Source organism: Alosa pseudoharengus, unplaced genomic scaffold, assembly GCF_046254945.1.
Source record: "Alosa pseudoharengus isolate Yale_2024_CS ecotype anadromous, Long Island Sound unplaced genomic scaffold, YU_APseudo_1.1 YU_APseudo_1.1_scf_28, whole genome shotgun sequence".
Taxonomy (NCBI): Eukaryota; Metazoa; Chordata; class Actinopteri; order Clupeiformes; family Clupeidae; genus Alosa; species Alosa pseudoharengus.
Genome location: NW_027468709.1, coordinates 1,189,398 through 1,216,742, shown reverse-complemented (window position 1 = coordinate 1,216,742; position 27,345 = coordinate 1,189,398). Strand labels below are relative to the sequence as shown.

General features: G+C 39.2%; 1 protein-coding gene across 1 annotated transcript in view; it reads left to right on the top strand.

Moving 5' to 3' along the window:
* LOC143099421 (E3 ubiquitin-protein ligase rnf213-alpha-like) overlaps positions 1-27,345 on the top strand; it is a 351,714-nt gene that overhangs the window by 222,450 nt on the left and 101,919 nt on the right. The window contains exons 30-39 of the mRNA XM_076262416.1: positions 237-335; positions 437-552; positions 895-1,017; positions 3,621-3,661; positions 10,760-10,898; positions 11,095-11,239; positions 11,382-11,561; positions 11,678-11,808; positions 23,410-23,567; positions 25,132-25,326. Coding sequence (XP_076118531.1) covers positions 237-335; positions 437-552; positions 895-1,017; positions 3,621-3,661; positions 10,760-10,898; positions 11,095-11,239; positions 11,382-11,561; positions 11,678-11,808; positions 23,410-23,567; positions 25,132-25,326 — 1,327 coding nt within the window. The remainder of the gene's footprint in view (positions 1-236; positions 336-436; positions 553-894; positions 1,018-3,620; positions 3,662-10,759; positions 10,899-11,094; positions 11,240-11,381; positions 11,562-11,677; positions 11,809-23,409; positions 23,568-25,131; positions 25,327-27,345) is intronic.

Below are 27,345 nucleotides of genomic sequence, written 5' to 3'. Positions count from 1 at the left end.
CTTTCTACAACAGTTAAGAACCTTTTTGCAATTATGTACGAATAGATAAGGATACATGTAAATAATTTTCAAGCTCAGACCTTCTCTCAGAATTTGGATAATCACCTGTGTTTTTACTAAAAGCCATTAGCAATCAACTTTTTTTGCATCATGTAAGAATATTAGATAAGATGTCATGATTGATTATGAATGCAGGCACAGTTATAACCTTCATTTTTGTTTGTCTGTTGTTTTAGAAAGTGGTTCCAATCAAGTGCAGAGGGAAGATTGCTCACTTTGATTCAGTTCTACTTCGAAAATCCGAAACTGAGTCAACGACTCCTGTCTTGTGCTAGGTAATGAATGAAATATAGACATCAAGGAAGGCTACAAACATCCATTATGTTTGGTTTCTTGTGATTTCTTTATGTTGACATTCAGTTATATGTTCCTAAAGGTACTGCATTTCAAAACTTGTGAGAGAATTCCAGGAAAAGACCCCACTTGATGTTATCTTGCTAATAAGAATTCCTAGAATATCAGGAGGATGTGGATACACTGCTCTTATTGGAGGTAGCTCACTATTTTCAGCTTTAGCTCTCTGTGTCTGCAGCTTCTATATTTAAAACCTTTTGAAATGTTTTCTTTTTTACATACAAAGTACAAACTAATGTAGCATTATGTTCTCTTCTTATGTTATCTTCTATTTATTATAACAATTAGTGTGCTTCACAGAGTATTCAGACACAATGTTTTGAAATAAGAATACAAATCAATACAATTCATATAACAAACAACATGAATCAGTCATTTATAGCTGGTAGTTAGTGAGCAGGTGCGCAGCAGAGTTCTGGAGCTTATTTAGAACTTGTTGCTGTCAAATATAAATTAAGAAAATCTGTGTTGTTTTGTAAGATGACTGGGACTGTGCCCATTTGGACGAACTCATCCCCACAAAAGGGCTCACATCAGATATGGACAAACTGTGTAAAATGTCAATACCTGAAATCTTTAAGGAGAGTATGGAAAGCAGTGAAGGTAAGGTTTTAGCTACGTGTCACTTATTTTTGCCACCAATCTTGAATAGGCTTTTTAAAGGAGAAATCCGGCCAATTTTAACAGAGCTCATGTTCACGGAATACTGTCGGTTGGGAAAAATGTGAAAAAAATCTGTGCTCTCTGACGCGAGTTAGCCGGCTAGCGGCTAAAGCAACCAAAGTGCCTATAAGCTGTGCTATAAGGGCATGTTCTAAACTATACCTTTGTGCCTCCTAACGGACTCAAAATGTCATGATAAGTGCTGTGCAACATGAACAGGGTCCTTACATGACACCACTGTGCATTTTTAACCCAATAATTGTGAAGGAACAGTATAAATCCTGTGTTTGTAGCCTAGGCTGTCTGCCTACCTGTTTCCCTCCATTGCTTCCTGTAGCCTAAAATCCATACCGAAGTCGATCTCATGCTTTTCCTCATTTCCACGGAGACCAAAATGAAGCTTATGTCCAAAATAACGATGATTTAGCATTGCAATGTTTAATAATGATAAATAAATAAAATGCAGACATAAATTATGAGATCTTACAAATGAATAGATGAATGTATAAGTATACTCTTTCTGTATATATATGTAGGCTACATTCGGTCATGAATATAAGCTACATTTGGTCATAAAACTAGTTATTAATACATTCAATTATGTATTTCTTCATTTATTTATTTCTGTCTTTCTATTTATGTATGTAGGCTATGTATTTCCACATTATTTTTATCTATTTTTCCATTTCCACATTGCTTCATTTATACAGGCTATTTATGTAGCCTAGACTGTTTCTACATTGTTTCATTGATTTAATTATGTATTTCCACATTGTTTAATCTATTTACTGTAAATATTTACTGTACATAAATGAGATAGCAATTCGGTAATTGCAAACATGAATTAGACCTACCAGTTTGACCAAACTGTAGATACATTTATTTATTCGTAGCCTACATATCTAATGTATTTCTGCATTTATTTATTTATCCTGTCATCTTTGGTCCTCCATATTCCATTCAGTAGTGTGCAGCTGCAGCTCTCATCTTGAGCTTCCATGTTGTTGCTGTCATTCATATTAATATATAAACATTGCAATGCTGAATCATCATTATTTTGGAAATAAACATCATGTTTGGTGTCCTTGGAAATAGGAAAAGGCATGAGATTGACTTCGGTATGGATTTTAGGCTACAGGAATCAATGGAGGGAAACAGGTAGGGTGCCTACCCAGCAAACAATTTTCAGTTCGGGGAATGTTCCGCGGACATTTCCGGAAGGATGCGTTCGCTGCTAACGTTCCCTCACAGTCGTTCAGGAAAGTTTTCTTGACAGCGTTCCTTCATTGTTAAATCTTTGGTTCCAGGAACGTTCGCGGAACGTTGTTTGAATCATGTTTAAAACTCTAGCAGAGAAAAGTCGAAGCCTTCTAAGCGGACACTGAGATCAGCTCACGATAGTAGAGGGTTCAAGTGCATGTATCAAATCTAATAGTCATTCATCATATACATTCATCATGCCTCCTGCATGTAATCATTGGTACTTACCTCATGCCTGCACCAGCTGTCCTTCATGACACCGCCAACAATCAGCTGTATATATACTGGGTTATACCTAGTACTTTCATGTTTACGGTGTCTCAAAATAAATAATAAACAATGAACTAGCCTAACTAAACCATTTTCAATGGGCATATCTGTCATGCCATTATTCAAAACACCAGCAAGAGAAGGCTAAACTGTTTCAACCAGATTGTTTAAAATCAAAACAATAATAAATGCGGCCACTGACTTTCAATGCATGCTGGGAACTAACTAAAGCTAAATTATGAAGTGTTGCAACCTCAACATGAAGTGTTGCAACCTCAACATGAAAGCTTTGCAAATCAGCACAGCTCTAGTGCTGTTTATTGAATCCGTGGTCGAACCGGAGAGCTAAAAGTATAATGCTAGCCTAAATTTGGTTGAAACTTAGGGCGAGCTAAAAGTTTAGAGTTGCCAGGGCTCCCCCCACGACGAGTCTCTCTCACACACACAAACATAGGCACATTAGGCAAAATCAGCTCCGTATGACACAATGAGATCTACTCCACTGATTACACAAAAATTCGACCTTAATTAATCATTCAGGGAACGTTCCCTAAAGGTTCCCTAATAGTTGCACAACACTATACCTTCAGGGGACGTTAATGGATGAAAAATACTGCATATCCTTAACATAACCATCAGGGAACATTCTCCAAAGGTATCTTTAGGTAACGTCTTTTAAGGGTTTATTTTTTGTGACCTTCAGGGAACCTTATGGGAACGTTCCTGGAACGTTGAGTGTTTGCTGGATAGGCTACAAAAACAGCATTTATACTGTCCTTTCACAATTATTGGGTTGAACACTCACAGTGGTGTCATTTAAGGACCCTGTTCATGTTGCACAGCACCGATTTTTTTCATGTTTTTCCTGACTGACAGTATTCCATGAACATGATCAACTGAGCTCTGTGTTAAAATTGGCCGGAATTCTCCTTTAACCTGTAAAGACATTCATGCGAATTTACAAAGTATGGTTTAAATGATTCTAAATAACAAATCAAGCTCCTTTTTTATAGACTGTGACGTTGGTTTGGATGCCTCAAAACAAAATGGAGAGGTAAGCAGTATCTTTCAGCAATTATTTACCTATTATATTATTACCTATTCACAAACAATCCTAAGCCGCTTTTTGTGGCATTTCATGACACAATGTTTTGAAATGAACATGCGGAGCTCTCAATTGTAAGGGAATAATTGTGAATTGTAACTAAAGGATGCACTAACGCCACCAACAACCAAAACCTTCATTGCATGTAGGAACTAAATGTAAGTTTCATTGTAGGCTAAATCAAATTAAAAAATGTTCTGCTTTTTGCGAATGTACGTGTTTTCATACAGATTACCGTATTTTCCGGACTATAAGTCGCACCTGAGTATAAGTCGCATCAGTCAAAAAATGTGTCATGAACAGGAAAAAAACATATAAGTCGCACCGGACTATAAGTCACATTTATTTAGAAAAGTATTTCACAAAATCCAAAACCAAAAACAGAGACTATGTAACTGGATTATTGAGGCCAAAAAGATTAATGTTAATGAAGACGAAGGAGTGAAGGCAGCCAAGAGGAGGGCAAGGTAATTGCAAAGCAAAAAAATCACTGAAAGAAAATGCAATGTGGTACACCAAAATGTATTTAAAATGCGGAGAATACAATGCAATCAAGCATTTTGGGCAATGTGGAGTCACAAGCTGGCAGCAGATTAAATGCTCATGAGAGAGAAAAAGATGCATTTTTAGACGTGACTGAAGCAAGCCAGGCGATAGGCCTATAGGCCCGACGGTAATTGTAAAGCAATTTACAAAAGATTCACTGAACAAAAATGCTGATATGATACATGAAAATTTAGCTAAAAATGTGGAGAATGTAATGCATTTTGGACGATGTGGAGATACAAGCCGGCAGCAGAATAATTGCTTGAGAGAGAAAAAGATGCGTTTAAAAAGGACGTGCCGACCGAAGCTGCAGCAAGCAGGTGATATTTAGACTAAGAACAGACAGACTATGTAACTGGACACATTGAGGCCAAAATATTGAGAATTCTACAGGGAATGTTGAAGATGAAGGAGTGAATAGTGGCAAGAAGCAAGCCGAAGGCTGCTGACAAGGGCCCGACGCTATTGTAAAGCAATTTACAAAAGATTCACTGAACAAAAATGCTGATGTGGTACATGAAAATTTAGCTAAAAATGTGGAGAATGCAATGCAATCGAGCATGTTCGACGATATTTTGGCACAAGCATGCAACAGATGTTCGCTGGCCACCTCCGAGGGAGCGTGAGAAAAAAAGATGTGCATTTAAAACCAGGGCCTACATTTCAGCGCGGTGACTTTGTCTGGAAGTGTGGTCTATTGTCAGGTGAAATGAAAATTGCGCTCTTTGGCTAGGAACACTTTAGGTGTGTTTGGCGTACAGTGCATAGAAGAATGACTATACTGAAAAGAACTAGCCAGGGGGCCAGTCGAACTTAGTCCCGCCTACAACATCTGAGGTCGGGAAGTTCGGTCTGGCATTGCTCCATTGTGGAGCTACTATGCTCGCCCCAAATCTAGCGGACCAATCAAATCGGGCTTTCCGATGATGGAAGGTGAGCAACAGCGCCTCGTCTATCATGTCATCTGAGCATGCTTAGGTTGATTATGTTTGCAACAAAAACGCTGTGGCTAGAAGGAGACAGATGGCTTCTAAGACCCCATATGGAAAATGCATATTATTATGACCACCGCTAGCGAAGCGGTCATATAGGGATTGTCAAAGTTTTTGATGAAGTCATCTACTTCCTGAATTTTTGGTCAACGACACCCGGGACACCGAAACACCGGGGCACATGAAATTTGGTGGGTATGTAGCTCCACTACACTTTTACGGAAAAATTTTGTTTGGTCCCTGGGTCCCTAATGGTATGTTGCTCTTAAGGGCCCACATCAACCTAGCCCATAATCACTCATTTTGATTCTCATTCTCTGGGGGTATGCCAAGTTTCGTAGAATTTCATCCATGGGGGGGGTTTAGAAATTAAGTTATGTGTACATTTAGTGACTGTACACTCATTGGCCTGTAGATGGTGGTGTTGAGCCTAAGGGTTGCTGGAAGAGGATATTGGCTCACACACACTCTTTTTCGCAAACACACATACATACAGTGGGCATCGCTTTCAAATGGCCACTTCAGTCGCGCATTACGAGGCGTGAAGCTGCGTGAAGCTTTAGTACCACTTTCAGCCACTGTGCGTCGCTCTGCCACTGTACATCGCTCTGCCTGCCGCCCCTCAGGCTACTTGGGTATGGCTTAAGGCTTGACTACACGGTGGTAACGAACATCGAAATCTGCTTTTGATAGCCTACAGGTGCCGCTCCACAAAACGAAAAAATATCTTAATTTGCTGTCTACGTTATTGTCAGTGTTGGGGGTAACGCAACTATGCAAATCAAAACAGTGTATTGTGTGATAATTGAGCCAGTAGAGAAATAACTGTTCAGAATTAATCTGTAGCCTTGGGTAGGCTTCTGCAGAAAACAATGTTATTGGCTATTTAATACTATCAACGTTTTTAACAGGCTAGACAACTGACCCACGTTAATTTGCCCTACTTCTTGACTGCAATGTAGTCAATTGACTGCTTGACATGTAATTTTTATTTTTCTGTACAATAAACAAATATATCTGCTTTATGCCGCATAATTACATTCATATTTGGTTGACTTCTGCAGACGCGCCACTTCCCTCCCCATATTATATTATAATATTCTGATGATATCGGCGATGATATCTGCAAATGTTTGTTTTCCAAAGTAATTACTTCACCATGCACCTTCGACAATAAATAGCTCATTACACTTGTTAGGCTACTGTTAAACGTAGGCCTAAATGGTATCATTACAAACATTATTCTGTGTCCTAAAAACTGGCATATTTTATGGCATTGTGTCATGTAAGATCGTTGCAAAATCTAGAGAAATGTGTGAGGTGGTCAGCATTGGATTGTGTTATTAGGCTACTTGAACATTCCACACTATCCATAGCTGTGGTATCGGGGGCAGGAGGATTACTGTTAGCGCAGGCTTTAAAATTCTTCAACAGAAGGCCTGCCTCGAAAAATGACAACTCCTAAACTAGGAGTGAGTCTTCGTTGCTATGGATGACGTCATTACTCATGCACAAGCTTGACTGAAGTGACCACCTTGATTGGCTGACGATTGTAACGCGGGAATGATTCCAAACACCTCCCTTACGATGATGAATGACAGGTGATAGGTCTGAGAATGCGTGCGCTACACAAGTAGTGCGAAGGACGGAAGATGATTAATAACTGAATAAAAAGGCCTAGCCTAAATGAATAAAGAGTAAGGCAAAACAAATAGCCTATAGCCTAATGAAACATAGTCCTATGGATTGATGCAGTATCTTTGCAACATTATTAAATTAATCTGTCACCATATGCCTACGTTTGCAAAGAGGAGAACATTTTAATTTGATTCACAATGAAACGTTACATTTAATTTACATGTTAACAATGAGTAGTTTTGGTTGTTGTTGGTGGCGTTATTGGATCCCTTTTATGAATGCAAAATTGTTCCCTCACGATTGGAAGCTCCTGTTGCCGCATAGGCTACGCATTTCAAAACATTGCAACGTAAAATGCCACAAAAAGCTGTTTATAAATAGGTCTTAGTGAGTTAGGAGTCCTCTCGACTTCTTTTAAGCTGTCCCAGACTTAGGTGCTACTTTTAGGTCTAAAATGCTTCGTGAATTACTTTTAGTGAAAACAATTAGGAGTCCTAAAGTTAGGAGTGACACGCCCATTATTTTTAGTTGTTTAGAGTTGCTCCTAAATTCGCCAGTTAGGAGCTACTTTTAGCCTTAAAATTCTTTGTGAATACGGCCCCTGAATAAAAAGGCCTAGCCTAAATGAATCAAGAGTAAGGCAAAACAAATAGCCTAATAGCCTAATGAAACATAGGGATTGATGTAGTATCTTTGTAACATTATTAAATTAATCTGTTACTATGCCTACATTTGCAAAAGAGAACATTTTAATTTGATTCACAATAATGTTACATTTAATTTAGCCTACATGTTGACAATGAGTAGCCTAGTTTTGGTTGTTGTTGGTGGCGTTATTGCATGTTAGTTATGCCTACAATGCAAAATTGCTTCCTCACGATTGGAAGCTCCTGTAGCTGCATAGGATTTCAAAAGACGGCGAAATGCCACAAAACCGGTTTGTGAATAGGTCTGTGAGTTAGGAGTCCTCTCGACTTCTTTTAAGCTGTCACAGAGGTGGGAAGGTGTGATTAGTTAGGGGCAGGGCCGGATTAACTGGGCACAAATGTCTGATGGCCCCCCCCTGCCCCTCAGCCAACGTGAATCGGGTGGTCAATTAATAGGCCTATATCGTGAAGATTTTTCTAAGGCACGAGCGCATCTGTGAGGTCAAGCCTCACCAAGTAGCCCGTTTGTTTACAACTAACATTACATTTAATTAAACTGCTTATAGGCTATGCCAAAATAGTTTTCAACATTTTGAATATTAGTGTCAGGTGAATTAGGAAATGTTCTCAAAGTAGCCTTATGGCTGAAAGCTGCTTGGGATTCCCCCGTCAAGCAATATAACCAAACGCGCGGCCTGCACTCATTGTTTCAAAATTGTTTTCTTTGTCGGAACTGAAGAGCTGTGGACGGCACTGCAGGGCATGCCCAATCAAAATAAATTAACGCAACACAACACAGACCCCGCTTCTCTCGCGGCAGTCACTGACAGTAGCCTAGAATAAATGCATGGGGAAAAACACTTCCCCATGACAAAGACATCGTAAAAAACACTGAAAGTTAATATTTTGTTACTGTCCTTTGTCAAATGTGTTACGTTCCAAGTAGCCTAGTGTGTAATTCTGCTTCATAAAGTTGAACAAATATAGCTTATTTCACAGAAAAATATAAATAGCCAGTTTAGGGTCTACAGTGCAGAGTTGGTAAGTTATGGTAGGCCATATGGTAGCGGGGGAAAGTTAAAATAAGTGATAAACACGGAAAAAGTTGGCATGCATTGTTTCGGTCCCCGTGCACAGGGATTATTTGTCATATTATTAATCACATAATTATTTGTGAAATTGTGCAAACAGGTGCAACACATTTGAAAAGGAAGGACTGGTAGGTAGCATGCAAGCTCACGGGAAAGATTGATTTAAGAACGTTATCAGAGTATGTGGCTGTGGCGCAAAGCAGCGCGGGCGGAAGACAGCGACAATTGGCAGGGGAGGGTCATGTCTTTTTTAACAATTCTGGTCGGAGGGTCATTGAACAATTTCTAGCAGGCAAGGGAGGGTCATGCAACGTTTGACTGAAGCACTCAAAATTGCTCCGGTGGCCCCTTCAATAAATAACGAACAGTCCCTATATTGCTGCTGGGCTATATGTCTTGGTTCATGTATGTTAACAACTCATTGCCGTCAAACGCGTATCTCGCGGTTGCATCCATTACAAACAAACATGCAATGTGAACGTCTGGGATTGGGGAGAGCACTAAATGCTCTACTGAATAAGCACAAAGTCAAACCTTTAAATGAAAAACACTCTTTAATAATCAAAAAATAAATCGCTAATGAAGTAAACTTGTGACCATCAAAAATCGTTTATTGCCTGTAACTCCGTGATAACAGGACGTAACAGGAAGGCATTTGGCTGAGCAACGGAGGTTAATGTGCTCTATATTTTGTCCAAATGATGTCTGTCTATCATCGTTGCACTCAGAGAAAACCAGAATGTTTAATTTGTCCTGCGTTTCTTCTACGGCTGCAAACGGGATTCACTCGCAGTTAACCAAATATTTCTTTATTAGGGCAGGGCAGGCATATTTCTGGCTATTAAATTATTTCTAAACCAGTCTGCTAAAGTCTGTAGTGAAGTCTGTGTAGGGTTTTCCAGGCTCCATTTCTTTTTACGAGACACCCTGCTCACTTGAGACATCTGCCGGTTGTTTGGGTTGTTGCAGCGGCGTTGCAGCGTCACTGGAAAAATACAAATTAAAGTCGCGTGATCCCGCGTGCGGACCGTGAGGGAAGCTGGCCAAGTCGAAGCACTGCCCACTGTACATCAACACACACACTCACACACATACAGTACACATGCACACATACACATACACAGACAGACACACACACCACAGACAACCACTCGGTGAGTTGCACAGTTTTGAAAACGAGCGTTAAGTGTTGTTTTAGGACATGTTTAAGTAGCCTACTACAGTATGCCTGTCGGCAGCCACCCTGAGCAGTCAAAGGCGATTCAAAAGAGAGTCAGAAAAGTCGAGACAGGACCAATCGTCAACATTTCGGTGTCCACCACTAGTTCATCCAAAACAAACCAGAAAAGGGCCTTAAAGTGCTAAAAACCGGAATTTTCCTTTAAGACCACAAAAAGTCTCAAAAAGCATCTGAGCTAACGTTCATTCCCAAACACCGCTACTTCAATCCTCTATTTTCAAAGGTATTTCAAGTAAGGAAGTGCATGGCTCAAAGTAAAATAACTAGGGCTGAGACGAAGTACTGTAATTGACTAGACTAGGCCTACATAAATTTGTCAAAACAAATATGGTTTACTGAACGCAAAATCAAGCTTCGGCCATTGCCATCTCAGTCCCCTGACTTAAACTCCATAGAAAAACAGTGGGGTGAGTCAAAGAGGAGAAACGCACAAGTGTGGACCTAGGAATCTGGACGATCTAGGGAGATTTCGTAAAAAGACGAACAGTCTTAAATCTCTTGCTTTGTATTCTCCAACTCTATGGTTGTGTCATAGGTGAATATTACAAGCTGTTCTATTGGCAATGGGAGGCTTAAGAAGGTATTATAAGCACGGGTGCCAATAATTGTGAGCAATGTGTTTTTGTTAAAAAAATATTTATTTATTTAAATTTCTTTATGATATTTTCCTTTTTCTCAAAACAAATTTGCTTCCCTTCAAGATTGGATATTTTCTATTTGTTTTCATTGTGAGATTGCAATAAATCACCTACAGATTATTTTTTTTATACCAGATTTTAGTCAACTTTAGCATGAGGTAACAATAATTCTGGAGGGTACTGTATCTATCCAACCATCTATCTATCTATCTATCTATCTATCTATCTATCTATCTATCTATCTATCTTTTACAGGAGATGGTTGCCACATGGCTCTTGATCAAGATGTCCATCCAAAAGGCCATCGTGAAGCTGCGAGACAAAACAGATAATTGTCACAGAGCGAAAAAAAGAATTGACATTCTTCAGGATTTATTTGATATCTGCAGTAATGGTGAACTTCATATGTAGTTGATCATAATCAGCAGTAGCAATATTAAACTATGGGGCTAAGAATACAATCCCAAATGACAACACTATAATTGTAATTGTTAATTTTACACACAATTTTGTCAAATTATCTTGAATGTATCATTCTGCTTCAGAAATACAAACCTGTCTAAGATGTAATGTGTTTGCTTGCTTGAAAGCCTCAAAAGGGTTTTATAGAGCCCTGGAGAAGAGAATCTCAACTGTACTGACTATCCAAGAGACAGAGTCAAAGAATCAAGAATCAAACTGGGTCATTGCTCAAGCCATGTCCAAAAGTTTTGTAGTTGAAGGGACATCATTTCGGTAATGTCTCCCAGACATTCACATTAACTGCTTACTTTGCTTATTTTCTCAGAATACTGTTGTTTCCTATGTACCAAGGACATGTTTCTTTGGTCCTATGTGCCCATGACATGGTTACATTTCTTTAACCATTTCTCTTCAGCCATGCCTTGTGGATCCAACTGGAAGACACAGTTGCATCTGCCATGGCTCAAGTCTTAGCAACAGCTGATGGAGACAATAACTTGGATCATGTTGCCATTGGGCAGCCCTCAGACAAAACTGATCTGTGGCTAGAGATCTTCCAGAGTGAAGATCTCTTGTCTATTCCAGTTCTGTCAAAGTAAGAACATTTTATTCAGAATATTCTAAACAGCTGAGATTAAGCTAAATGTTTTTACTTTGACTGTACTGTGATTTCTACCAATAAATCTCTACTGCTGTTTGTTCTTCTCTCAGATCGACAGAATCGTATTCTGTGCTGTCCACAAGCAAGTCACAAGACAAATCGTTGTCCTTCAGTTTTCCATTCAGCTGGGTTGTGAAGGCAAGGTTTGACCAGATCTGGAAGCAGGTCCATGACCTACCAGGTATTTTGTATTGTTTTGTTGCTATGTCCATGTCCTATGTTTTTATGCATATTTCAGTGGAGTAATACATTTGAATGACTTGAGTTTTATTGACTGGAATGACATTTCTAATGCTTCTAACTCTCATTCTAAATGCTCAAAACCATCATTGTTGCATTCTCAGTGGAGTTAACATGTTAAGATGATAAAATCAATATCATACATTTTATCTGCAGCTGTAAGTATGTCATTCACAAAAAACAGGCACTTTGGAGAAGGCAGGCCTCTGTCAAGACCAAATGCTGTATGCTGCAGCTCAGTGTTTCCCCTAGATGTTTTTTTAACCGTGGCGGCAGGCCATCCACCCCGCCTTCGTTACTACCAGTCGATGCTTTTTTCATGCATCGAATCGCGATTGAGTGCGCATCTAATGTAACAGTTGTGTCTCCGCTAGACTTGTAGTCAAGACCGCCTAAACCGAGACCAAGACACTACCAAGACCAGAGGGTATCAAGACCGAGACCAAGACGAGACCAAGGCCAAGACAGACTGAGTCAAGACCAAGACAAAGTCGAGACGAGACCGAGACCAAGACCGAGACCAAAAAAAAAAAAAAAAAACAGCTAGCGAGCTAGTGTTACCAAAGTCCTTTTAGGCATGTCCCTCCACTCGGCGGTCATATTGCAACGCTTTTTGGGTACTCATCGGGCATCCTATTCAGCAGTAATGCTCGTGCGCAAGGCTTCACCACACCAACCGTGCTCCAGTGTCGAGTTCACAACACATGATTGGCACAATGTCTGCACAACACAGCACATAATTGGCTCAAAGTAGTCAACTCACACCACATGATTCGCTCAATGTATACACATGTCGACATTTTGCCGAGGAAGGGGTGGGATATGTGTAGACAACGGCCATATTGGCGTTGCAAACTAGCCCCATGCATTTCTATGGAGCATTTTTTGAGTGCTGTGTCTCCACATTAGAAAGTCTCTGGTGTTACACCATAACTTGCATCAATTGAATAAGAGCAGCATACTGGGGCAGGGTTCTCAAGTTTTGAGCTCAGCTTGGAGTGAGATTGGGGGGGGGGGGGGGATTGCACTCACTCACTAATTATAAAAAAAAATTGGAAAGAAGCATTAACCCTTTGAGACCTTGAATTTGTCATTGTAATCTATACATCCTATATCTTGTTTTTGTCTGGGAAAGTATAATGCATAGCCTATGTCTCTTATGTCAGCCTTATCAAGGGAAACCATTTGTTTTTTTATGTCACCAGGAAGCATGTCAGTAGAAATAACTTTTCATATTTAGGTGGGATAGATTGGAATCTTGAAATATAATAATCGTGACGCTGGGATATTCTATGGCTCACCCATTTACGAGATGTAGGCCTATATGTACTGAGTGAGACAAATATTTTATTTATTAGGCTAATTGCTTTATTCACTTGAGTAGCCTATATTGTCACTGAATCATTAGACTAAGCATGTGCATGCCGAAACCGAGGACAGCAAGTTCATTATACATTATGGTGGTTGGCAGGTCATTGTCTGCAGCAGTCCTGTATGTTTAGAAATAAATGTAGGCCTATGTGTAGCATACTCGCTCAAATTGATAACACTCGTTAATAATAAGCTAATTTTCATTCATTGTTGACATGGTCCATGGAGGATCGATCAGATGGGTGTCCCGGGACCTGATGAACACGCCGCTAAAAAGCACAAACGAGTGCGAAAGTTGCAGCCGTGACGACAGGGAAAGTGCAGGCAGCCACGAGAGTGATTGGTCGTGTAAAATGAACGTTGCTGATGTCTGGCTTACACAAAGCTATAACGACACAATCATTAGGTTTTCTTAATGACCGACAGTTTAGTTTAGTTTATAGATAAGAAATAATTTTGCCATAAAGTAGGCTAGGCCAAATGTTTGTGAAAAGGCTTGATGTACACACCCTGTAAAGTACCATAAGTAGGCTGGTTTACCAAATGACAGACAGTTGAATTTCTGAATAAAAAGAATCTTGGTGCAGTTTTGAAATCTTAAACGTGTAACCCCACACAAGCATAACATGGTTGTAGGGAGGGGATGTGCTATTTTGGAATTTTACCCGGATACAACGAATAGCCTACTATTTTTTGATTGGATGTCGGTGGCTATTTATTTTTTTGATTTTGCTGGTGAGTGGTGCGCTAGTTCTGAACCCTGCGAGAAATCCTCTCGTATCCCTGCGCATCCTCTAATAATTATGCAGATGCCTTGACATCCCTAGTAATATTTCTGCGTGAGAAATGCAAGGTGTGGTGTGTGAGCATGTGAACTTGTTGAATTGCGTGTGTCTCACGCCCATTGCGTGAGACTTGAGAACCCTGCTGGGGTAAGAGGTTCAGTCCCAGTTTAAATTAAATTTAAGAAGGTATTATTTCAACTACAGACAGAACAATGCAGAGACAGAGCATGTCATGAATGTGTGTGACTGTGAGCTCACTTACTGTAAATGTTTTCATAGACTGGGTGAGATAAACTATGTAGGCTATAGCAATTGCATGACAATGATGATAGAGAGAGACTTTGCAAAACTTGCATTTTGCAGAATGCTTCTTTCTTGCCCCTGGACTGCAAATTTCTTTATGTTCCGTGAATGCAAATTTAATGATGGCGGAATTCGCTGACATTATTATTACTAGGTCTGACTGAGACTGACAGCTACGACGTAAACCTAACGTTTCGCGCTGGCTACACTTGCGTCTTTAGATTGGATGAGCGCCAGTTTCTTAATCACAACAAAATACATGTATGTCATTGATTGGTTGCATTTGAAAGGTTGCATTTGAAGGGCGTGAAAGGCGAAATAATTTAATGTTGCATTATCGAATGTTATGTTTTGTATCATGGACATATTTGTTGCAAATCTCCCGACCACTATGTCGACCCGAGACCGCAAGACCAAGACAATGAGACCAAGACAAGACCGAGGGATCCGAGACCAAGACAAGACCAAGACCAAAGACGGTCGAGACTGTGACAAGACCGAGACCACGTAAAAGTGGTCTCGAGACCGGTCTCGAGACCAAGACCGGTCTCGAGACATCCAACTCTAGTCTCCGCGGAGACATCCACTCTTCATGTTTCATTTTTGCTGTTGTTGCGAGCGAGCTAACAGGCTACAACATGGGAAACACTTTCAATAGGATCAGCTCCAGAAATGAATGGGCTTTCCTTATAGACAGGTCATCTGCTGGAAACATTAGGCCTATTTTTTGGTCAAAGTTTTCTCCATGGATTCCTGGTCAGAACCCCTATTGGAACAGATTAAAACTTGGGGCATGTTGAATTTTGTCCAAAAATCCAATATGGCCGCCATATTCCAAAATGGCAAATTTTTACACACTTTTTCCTATGCTATGGGGACATTTCCAGTAAAAACAGTGTCATTTGAGCAAAATTAGTATTTTTCTTACAATTTTAAATCATTAAAAAAAATCATAATTTTGTCAGATATTTGTCAAATATCAGAAATCATCAAATTTCCTTCAAACATAAACCTCTTACAGGTAAAATATAGTTCAAATAAATTGGGTACCTTAACTTAAACAGATTAAAACATTACAGACATTACAGCATTTAGACGTTTTCCCAAAAACTCAATATAAATTCAATAATATCCCCAAAATGGGGGATTTTTGGGCCTAAACTATCACAGGAAGGAGAGCACTGGGCTACTTATTCCACCAACGAGTTACCACTGAGGAAAAGAGTCTTGAAAGTCTTATGGCTGGTCGACACAACAGATGCTCATCAGATGACCACAGTGAGTGGTTGGGGATGTACAGCTGGATCATAGAATTCCTATAGGCCAAGGTCTATTATAGGGAGTCAATGTAGAGTAGGAGAGGAGTTACATGTGTCCTCTTTGGCTGCTTGAAGACCTGGCGTGCTGCAACGATCTTGCTACACAATCAGGCAGGCCAGCTGTGAAATACAGTAGTCCAGTTTGGAGATAACCATGGCCTGCACAAGAAGTTGTGTGGAATCTTGTATCAGATAAGGTCTGATCTTCCTAATGTTGTAAAGGACAAACCAACATGATTTTGCAATTCAGGCTACATACTCAAAGAAATTAAGTCTGTCATCAATTATGACGCCAAAGTTATGTGTCAATCTAGTTGGGGTCAGTGAAGAGGAATCAAGCTGGATGGTAATCTGTTGGGGAATAGCTGTTTTAGCTGGAAACACCAAAAGTTCAGTTTTTGAGAGATTAAATTGAAGGTGTCGGTCTGTCATCCAGACTGAAATATCAGGCATGCAGAAATATGATGGGTAACAGTCCTCAGGTGGTAAAGACAGGTTTAGTCGTCCGCATAGCAGTGAGTCAAATCCATGGGAGCGAATGGTCTCACCCAAGGAAGTGGTGTAAATAGTGCCCTAATACTGATCCTTATGGCACACCTGTGGTGAGGTCATGATACTTTGATCCAAGACACACTGAAAGAACGCCCTTTAAGGTAGGATTCAATCCAGTCAAGATCTTTCCCAGAAATTCCCTGTTCAGACAGTGTAGAAAGGAGAATGTCATGGTTTACAGTATCAAAGGCTGCAGACCAAGTCTAGTAGAATTAATACTGATGACTGAGCAGATTGCTAATTTGACGTGCTGCTGTTTATGGTTTGAGTCCGGGCGTGTGCAGGGCTGAACCACGCAAATTAAACAGTAACAGTAAATGTAAATAGGTTACATTAGCTACTCCCAATGCTTCAGTCACAGACAGAGCAATTTCAGTAGAATGACCACTCTTGAAACCAAACTGCATACGGTCTAGCAGTTTGTTCTGATACAATAAGTCATATACTTGCTTGAAGAACACTTCCTCCAAAGCCAACAAGAAAGGAGACTGGTCTGTAGTTCTTCATCAATTGTATTAAGTGTACTTTTTTTAGCAAAGACATGACCCTTGCCTGTTTAAAAGAAAGAATATTCCAGAACTGAGTGTAGTAGTATTAAACACATGCATGACTGCTGGCAGAACAGCAGGTGTGATAGACTGCAGAAGAATAGACGGGACAGGATCCAAAGGGCATGTTGTTGGATGACTTTGCTGAAGCAGTAGAGAAACCTCTTCTTCATCAAGAGGAGAGGGTAACACTCCATAATAAGGTGCCATAATAAATAGCAAACTAGTAATTACCTAACCCTTTGTTAATATTTGTTAATTGTTACTAAAATATCTATTTGGCACAAGTTAATCGTTTTTTCATCATTAATTAAATATTAGTTGTTTGCATAAAATCTGTATGTTAATGTTTTAACAAATCTATTAACTAATATTGTATTAATATATGTTAATAGTTAACTAAATATATTTTTGGCACTAATTAACAGTTATTTCTTACATAATTTAAATGTTAAATGTTAGTTTACAAACTATATGCTATAAAAGTTAATGACATATTATTATTTATCTAGCTTTTCTGATTAGCTTCGTGGATAATTTATGGAATTTATGGATATTGGCTTTATGGTCTTGTGGGGTGCATACGGCACCCTACTGCCAGTGGTTGCTTGTGTGAGAGTTTGCGCTCCTCTTCTTCCACTTCATCCTTATTGGATACTTCTGTGGTTGGCTGTCCTGTAATTGGTGACCCTCTGTCTAGTCTTTGAAAGTAGTGTACTCTTTGCCTTTGGAAGTACTATTTGGTTGCTGCTTGAATTTGGTGAAATTCAGGGGAGGGGGGTGTAACAGAGTTAGAAATGTAGTTTAGTGTTTGTATGGGATTTTCGCCGTAATTAAGCAGCTTTATTGAGATTGGTGTTTTGGAGCCCCCTTTGGAGAAACGCTATACTGCAGCTCTGCTGCGTTTTGTCCTTGTATTGTTGCCATAGCCGATCAGAAGCGGTATGCTCTGCATTGCATAGGTTGACTGTATAAAGCTCTCCCCACTTTGTTTTAATTTTGTAACTGTAAAATGTTGTTTTAAGTTGAAAACTTTGATATACCACCTGTATTATGTTACTTTACATGTATTGTTAAGATTTGGGTGCAATTCTAGCAACTTAGAGAACGTTTATTAATGTTTTCATTATGACCACGAGTTCATACACACTGAGTCTAACGTGACTAGCTGTAAACTCTGCTAGCAACTTTCCATGCATTCAGTGTAGTTTAGCTTAGTGTGCATGGAAAGTGCAATTCAGTCTAGCAGGAAATGAATGTACATTTAGTTTAGCATTGTGTTTATGCATTACCTCCGTATGGTCTACGTCTGTGAGTGTTTAGTGAGTCTCAGAATATTAATAAACTCGTTCTGTGCACCTGAACATTCCATGTCGCATGTCTCCCTTGCTAGTAGGGCTGACAGTGATGGTATAGGAATGATGTATGTAATATAGCCCATTGAACTTGTTTTGTTTTTACTTTTCCTAAAGGAATAAATGTGATAAGCCAGTTTTGGTCTCAGTCCCTTCACCGTCTGACTAGTTATATATTACTAATATATTAATAAAGCTTAACCAACTTTATTATAAGGGTCCCCCATACTTATAGTTATATATTACTAATATATTAATTAAGCTTAACCAACTTTATTATAAGGGGCTCCACACTGATAGCTATATACTACTAATATATTAATTAAGCTTAACCAACTTTATTATAAGGGGCCCCACACTTATAGCTATATACTACTAATATATTAATTAAGCTTAACCAACTTTATTGCAAGTGGTTCCGGCGCCGACAACAGTGGCAGCATGTCAAGGTAGCTCCGTGTTTTTTTCTTGAATTTCCCCTTGGGGATCAATAAAGTATCTATCTATCTATCTATCTATTGTAAGGGTCCTATGGAGAGCGGTTCATATTGGGATAGGCAGAAGCACAGTTTAATAACAATTAGTTAAATAATAATAAGTAATTAACTTTTCTATTAACATATAGTTTGCAAATAAACATTTAACATTTAAATGATGCAAGAAATAACTGTTAATTAGTGTCAAAAAGACATTTAGTTAACTATTAACACATATTAATACAATATTAGTTAATAGATTTGCTAAAACATTAACATACAGATTTTATGCAAACAACTAATATTTAATTAATGATTAAAAAACTATTAACTTGTGCCAAATAGATATGTTAGTAACAATTAACAAATATTAACAAAGGGTTAGGTAATTACTAGTTTGCTATTTATTATGGCACCTTATTATGGAGTGTTACCGAGGAGGTAAAGAGTCCAACAATTGACGGGGCAAAGCTCTCCTAATGGACTCATCAAACTGAGCATGTATCCTGTTGTGTTTGCGATCAAATATGACCGATTGACAATTCTTCTCTAAAAAATATTGTTAACTTAATCTCACTACCATGATGCTTCTTGACTTTGTTAACACAGGGCATCTGAACACACAAAACAAATTTTGATATTTTTTTTATAACAATGAGTGTTTTATTTAACTTTTAACTGTTTTATAGAACACCCATGTGTATTTCCGGTCAAAAATGACCGGCCATTAGAAATGAATGGGTGAAAAAAAGGTCAGTGTATAAAATTGAGTCCAGGCACATACTGTACTTATTGATCAGATGGACTGTATACCGCTTCTGTACATTAAAACATACACACAAACACACCCTCACTCCCTCTCTTTGCTTCTATGCCAGCCCCCATTGGGACCTTTCCCCAATAGAATCTTCCCCTTTTTGACTTGCATGAGCTCAGGTCAGTGAGGCCTGCAGGCCATAAATATCAAATGGAAGTTTAAAACTGGTTATAGAACACAAGTTGATACAAAAGTCTATCACAACATTAGATGATAATATGTGTGTTACTGTGGATTTATAACAAGTTATAATGCAGCGGGAAAATGTTGCAAAATCATCTGCTGACAGTGAAGTAGCTGATGGCAGTGGTGGAGGATTGCGAAGAGACTTGAAAGTTGAAAAGAGTTTTCTACTGTCAGTTGCGCTCTCAATCTTGCTCTGATAGAATGTCTTTTTTGCAAGTGTAACAGTGAATGTTAGTTAGTTTATTAGTTGTCCCCTTGGGGAAATTCTTTTTCACATTTTCCATACAGCTTTTTCATCCTGCATGGTCACGGCACAGAAAGGCACATACATGAACACATACATGGGAATGACATACTGACATACACCTTACATACATCACAGGCAATTGCCACATACCTTTACATAAAATATTGGGGTTTTCATGGGCATTTTTGCACTGCATATATTTATCTGTGGGTCTTTGTGTTGTTGAGTGTTTGGATTCCTATGGGGATTAGGCTTCTGCTGAAGAGGGCTTTATTGCACCTTATGCTACCTCCTGCCAGAGGGTAGGGGTGAGAAGTAGCGGTTGAGTGGGTGGGTAATGTCTAGGGATATTGAATGAGCAATACGTGCGATGGCCTTAGTGTTTATTTCTTGTAGGTTTGGGGTATGTAGACCTATTATTTTGGTGGCAGTATTGGTTAGTTGGGTGAGTTTGTTACAGTTTTTTACAGTAAGGATGTTGAAGAAGCAGGTGGAACAGTATAAAAGGATGGGTTGGACAATGCTGGTATACAGTAGTAGGAGTAGATGAGGGGCAACATGAAGTCCTTTTAGTTTGCGCACTGCCGACAGTGCATGAAAAAGATGATAGCAAAGACTGGTAGGTACTGGTACAAAATACTGGTAAGATAATTTCCATCGTAATTATAGTAATAGTAACAATATTATCTATAGCCGAGTGATAAAATACATGTAGTATTTTTTTGTAATTCCATCACCTTTATGGAGCTATCTTGTCCAAGATATCTATCTTAGCCAAAAGTGTAGGCCCAAAAATCCCCCATTTTTGGATATTATTGAATTTATATTGAGTTTTTGGAAAAATGTCTAAATGCCATATGTTTTAATCCATTTAAGTTAAGGTACCCAATTTATTTTAACTGTATTTAACCTGTTTATGTTTAAAGGAAATTTGATGATTTCTGATATTTGACAAATATCTGACAAAATTATGATTTTTTTAATGATTTAAAATTGTTAGAAAAATACTTAGAGTTTTAAAATCATCAGTTAACCTCTGTAAATATGATAGAAAAGGACAGTTATTTGCTAAAATGACACTGTTTTTACCGGAAATGTCCCCATAGCATAGGAAAAAGTGTGTAAAAATGTGCCATTTTGGAATACGGCGACCATATTGGATTTTTGGACAAAATTAAACATGCCCCAAGTTTTAATCTGTTCCAATAGGGGTTCTGACCAGGAATCCATGGAGAAAACTTTGACCAAAAAATAGGCCTAATGTTTGAGCAGATGACCTGTCTATTAGCCTGTGCTACACCTTTCCACCAAGTTGTGCGAAAATTGTAGTTTTTGCAATGTTGACAAACATATGTAGTACATGGAAGCTCTTGATAGCGCATGCCACTAACGTCTATAAAACAATATATTTATATAAAGAAATTATGGAATAAAACTAGACAGGTACCTCAGATTAGCATTGCTGTTTATTGTTAAACTGCAATTTTCTGCAGCCAGCAGAGGGCATTTAGCCTACTATGCGTCGAAAAATATTGTGTCTCCACTAATTCTGAAGCAGCCGCTAAATGAAGAGAAAACATTGAGAAGAAAGTTAATGTTTTAAATAGGCTACATCAATACAATATATATGTGAAGTGAAACTGGACGGGCCATAACCTCTGACTAGTTTTAGGCTACTTATTTTTAAGTTGCAATGTGAGCGGCAGCCAGCAGGGGAGGATACGTCGGCAGGATAATTGGGGGCCTAGCAGCGAAGGCACCCAGTTAGTTACTAGCTTTTCCTATTATTATTCTGCCATTGGAGTCTATGGCAGCCAATAGAACGCCTTGGTAAAAAGTGCTGAAATTTGGCAGAAAGTTTCGGGACTCCCCACAAATGGTCTTTTGGCTTTAAGCATTTCTTAAAACTGAGCTGTGCTTACATCGCCTAGATATCTTTAAATATTAGAATCAGAGAATATACAGGTAGCTCACGGTTAAGAGTTTGTCAATGTAGCCTTAATGATTTCTTTTCACAAAATGCTACATGCATGTATTTAAGTTTCTTAAAACTGAGCTGTGCTTAAATGGGTCAATGAATGATTTCATAACAGACCAAATAGAAAATAAATGTTAAATATCTGTACATATTTAAATCAGATTATGTAGGCTACACAGTAGATCAAGTTGGACAGTAGCACATTTTAATCATGGATAGTAGTTGTACAGTAGCACATTTTAATCATTTTATATATCTATAGTGGCTGGTGAAAGAGTTGAGTGGCTTATCTACGCCCTTGCCACTCACACTCTCTAAACCCAGCCATCTAGCGCCACCAACGGCTCAAAATTTGGCCGAAAATTGAACCGCTGGGTTGAAAGTTCTGAAATTCGGTGCATTAATTCAGGACCGTCCTATGATCACACCAATTTACAGAACTCTATGCCCAACACTCTAGCGCCACCAATGGGTCCAAACTGGACACGCATTCACACATGTGACCACTGAACAGTGCGTCTGATTATCACAAATCAACCATTGTTGGAATCCCTGGACCGACCAAGTTCAATGACGCCTATTATGTCACTTTCCGCCATATTGGACCTCCACCATATTGGATTTAGTCCAAACTCTACGAAAAGTTTTAGCGGTTATAAATTTCATCCGATTTTCACGGAACTTGGCAGAGATGATCTTCAGACTAAGCCACACAAACGATACTTGTCTCGTTATCTCGGTGACCCTTTGAGTTAACATAACAAAGCTCAATACCATTAATCAGGACACTGTCCCAATCACTCACAACAATTTTTATGCATGCATTGAACTCTCTAGCGCCACCACCAGTTCAATCTTGGACATGCGTTCATGCGCGTGATCCTTGACTCTTTTGTCTGATTTTCACAATTGAGGTAGCATCTGAATCCTTGGACCATCCCGAGTTCATCGACCCCTATCCCGTCACTTTCCGGCATATTGGACCTCTGCCATCTTGGATTCAGTACAAACTCTATGAAAAGTTTCAGCGATTACAAATTTCATCCAATTTTTGCTGAACTTGGCGGAGATGATCTTCAGTGTATGAAGTCCAAACTTGGTAGAGGTACATGGTAGCTGATTGTGAGAACACACAAGGACATTGGTGTAATTTGGCCTCTAGGGGTGCTGTAACAAAGTAAATGAGCTTATTTCTCAGCCATTCTTTACCCGATTGCCATCAAACTTGCTGTGAGTGCTTGCTCATGCCATGGCAATGCCATTCCTGCTAACGCTCTGCTAGGCCCCCACATTGCTGCTTGCAGCTATATTTTAAAAAGCAACTGCAACTACATTGTGTGTCTGCCCTGATTCTGATACAGTGGCGATAATAATTGAAACCATGGCAGGCCGTCATGCTAAAATAAACAAGTGAAATGGAACTTGTGGATCCAGTGATTTGGATCTACTCAAAAATGGAATGGGTTCTTCCTTGGCCCATGGGCTGCCTTCTCGCCTTTTCATGAAAATCGGGCTGTTAATCTTGTCATAATCCTACAGACAACCTGAAAAATGGCAGAGGAAACAAAACCTTGTTTTACATTTTTACAATATTTTGTTGTTCAGAATCAATAAGATCACCACTGAAGCAAATACAGAAATGTGAAGAATTTATCAAATTCCCCTGGTTGTTTGGCATGAGAAAAACAAATTCACTGTTTGGATTGTATGCAGAGGATCTTGCCAAAATGCACATGCCAGAGTGCCCACAGAAGCTCAATCAGGTCAGTATGCATTGGTCTATTTCACCATACATGTTATATATTATATTCATCACTTCAGGCTTTTACACCCACATAGGGACTCTGTTTCAGGAATAGTGAATGTATGAACTTGTTTACATCATCTAAGCAAATCAGTCCTCACTATTTTTGTTGTGCTTGTGTTCACAGTTGTAGTAAATGCACTCATACAATCAAAAGTGTCTGACAAGCTTTAGACTTGGGAATGCTAACGTTTACCATAAATTAGTTGCATTTAATACAGTTTTTACTGATTGCTTAAACATATTTTTTGTAACTATGGCTTTTTTTGCAAAACTCTACACACAAATGGCAAAACCTCTCACCCAATCAGCAAAACATTGTAGTTCTCTTGCAAAAGCTAACACACCTTGCTTAACTCTTCACACCTTCGTAAAAATTGTGTTTTCGAATCTAACAGTAAACACAAGCCATCACAATAGTAAGCACACAATGTGCCAACAACACACTGATGGTATGAATAAAAAACACATCTGGCTTTTGCTTTCTCTATGCACAAGGTAGACTATGTCAGTTTGAGATCATAGTTCTGTAAACATACAGGGATCCAAACTTCAAGTACTGTATTAGTGTTTATTTACACACATCAAAACAAACACAAGTGTGTTTTTAAAGTCAAAAGTCGAAACACAAAATAGCATTTCACTGAGACAAAACAAATCAGTCTACATCGGGTCGTCTCTCTCAAAATGTTGTCTATATCACATGCAATGTCCTAGTCCAAGGCACCGGGGTAAATATATTCTGGAATGCCGTATCCAGGCCTGACATGACAATATCCCCACATGTAGACTGATTTTTTTGCCTGTAAAGGGTTATTTCTTACTTTTTTTACCCTTCCTCTTCCCCCTCCCCATCCTCCTCTTGCTCCTTCTTGTCCTCTTCCTCTAACTTTACCTCCTTGTCCTTGTCATTCTCTCCCTCTCACTTCTTCACATCCTCTTCCTCATCTTCTTCCTCCTACTTCTTCACCTCCACATCCTATTCTTCAGCCTCCTCTAATTCTTACTTTTCTCACTCTTCCTGCTCCCTCTATTGTACTCATTGTACATTACCTGTGGCTTATTTATAGTGCTTAGGCTGATTGCAAAGTTAACTAATTATCTAAAACAGTTTTCACATGAGAAAGTGTGCCAGAGAGTTGGCAAAATAGTGAAAATAATAGCCATACATGTGTATAGATTTGCTAGGAGTGTGTTGATCATTTGGAAATTGAGTGTAAAGCATGAGTTGTGTTTACAGTTCTGCAAAGAGTGCTGTGCAGTGAATTGTGCCTACAGTTGTGCAAAGTGTGTGTTACAAAATTGCAAACTGTGTGCAAAGCAGTGTTTGTGCTTTCAGTTGTGCAAACTCAGTGAGTGGTTTTGCTATAAGTATTAATAGTTTTAGGAATTGTGCTATAAGAATCACAGTTGTGTTTAAGCATTCAGAAAAAACTGTAAACAGGAAATTAATGCATCTGTTGTGTCCCAGGTAGTTGTTGGTGAGATTGATCATGTCTTTCACTCACTGTATATTTTCCCAGTCATTTTCAGTTGTCCTTGTTGAACTGGCTGCTAACATGTACAAAGACCTGACAATGGATGATCCAGAGAACGTCACTCTGCTTTGGCTCCATGTCACCTATGAGAAAATGCATGACAATCATCAGATACTCTACAGACTCTCACAGCAATGCAGTGACCAGTTTGACATCAGTGAGGCTAGTGAAGCCACTGAGGTGTGTAAATGTTGGCAATATCCACAGATTGTTAATATTGTGTAATGCCATCAGGTCCTCTGTGCTCTTTATTTTTTTTGAAGGAACACATTCGAAACAAAGATTTTGACTCACTAAGCTAAATGTGTTGGACTTTGGCAGACATTTTGAGAAAAGGAGTGTCGTGGCAGATATTCAGACTCGGGCCAGAAATTAAGTCCAAACATTTTGCCCACAACGTAACAAAAATACACCATTATAAGTGCTGAAGTCAAAAACTTGTCCCAAAAAGAAGGCGCAAAAGTCCGGCAGAGTTCCGTGCAAAAATTCCTTTAATGACTACATAGCGCAAAGCCTGAGTGGATCGCACGATCGCACTCCCGAACAAAGGTAGAACTCTCTTACTTATACCCCTCCAAAATGCTGACACAACACTACCCCGAACGAACTTTTCACCTTAAGTTTATGGAAAGTTCAGGGGTGTACAGTATAGAGTGATCACAGGTCATACATTGTGCATGGGTTAAATATCGTTCGCCCCCTGCACTCTCCTACTGGTTGTTATGAGTAGAGCTCGCCCTGTGTAAGCGTTATCTTGCAGCCTCAAGGCCGACTCAAAAGGCCTAGGCTAAGGCAGCATGAGACACAGTGCAACAAAATGAGACACAGGGCAGCAAAAAGAGACATAGGGATACAGAGCGCACGTAGGGGGAATTCTGGTAGAATAGCTTCAGTATGTTAATAGTATTAGTTAAACTTGTTATTTAAAATGTTATAAGAGTATTATGGTTAGGAATAACTTCAGTGTATTACTTGATTATGATTAAGGTTATATGAATACATGCTTTACAGTTTCAAACTCGTTCTCTCATCATGATGTCTACAACCCATAGGATAATTTTATACAACAGGAGGTTGCAGTCCCATGATAATTTTATGAAGACAACTTCAGTGAAGCAGATAGAAAACTGATATGTTGATATTATGGGAGCGTACCTATGTTCCCCGGGTCCTATGTTCCCCGGGTCCTATGTTCCCCGCTATTTGTATGTTCCCCGCCTTGTATCTGACCACAGAAATTGCATGGGATATGCTTGCGAGTGCACATTTCGTGCACAAACGGTAGCAAAGTGTATTTTTCTATCAATGTTGCTTGTCGTAGCACACCAGGTAGACCTACACATACGCGCACGGTGCAATATTGACACAAGCCAGAAGGGCGATTTTCCTAACTTCCACGTTGAGTATAGCGGAGTAAAAGAATAGATGAAGAACATTTTTTATAACATAGGTATGGAGTGGGATAGCTGTCAAAATATTCGTGTCCATAGATTTGATACACGTGCGTATTTGTCTGTAGTTATGCATAAAATAAATATTTGTGAATTCTCGAATGAGTCCAGTCGTGCATAAAATATATTGTGTGTATTTTATCCACCAGAATACGGATGGAAAAAAAATATGAATTCAAAATTACAAGTACGAAATCAAACTTTACAGTTAGGCTTTCTTTGGTACGAGTATGACTTCGCACAAGTGACTCAACTGTCAAAATACGTCATCACCGCATTCACAGGCATTACTTGTTGAGAAAAGAAACATAGATCGAGATCAAGACTGCGCATGCGCTGAGACGAATCCGGCGGGGGCAGTGCCATTACTGCGGGTTAGGCACGTCGGCGCTAATGTTTGTGATAGCTGATAGCTACCTGTGGAGTTGAACAAATCGTCTTTTTCCCCCCTTCGTTTATTGTCTTACGATGTCGGGAAGAACCTGTTGTGTGTTCGGCTGTTACAACAGCAGTGGGAAAATACAGATATGGAACAAAAAGTTCCCCCGCCGTTATTATACAGCCTGCCCCTGTGTAACACCATACATAAGCACTACACAGATTCCCAGGGCGAGCCGAAGACCAAGCTGTTCGTCAGAAGTGGATTGTGAACATCAACCGAAAGGATTTTGTTCCGAACAAACATATCGCGGTAAGTTTTGTTTAACAGTATTAATCTTAAATCTTGCCAGTTGCCACAATGACTAGC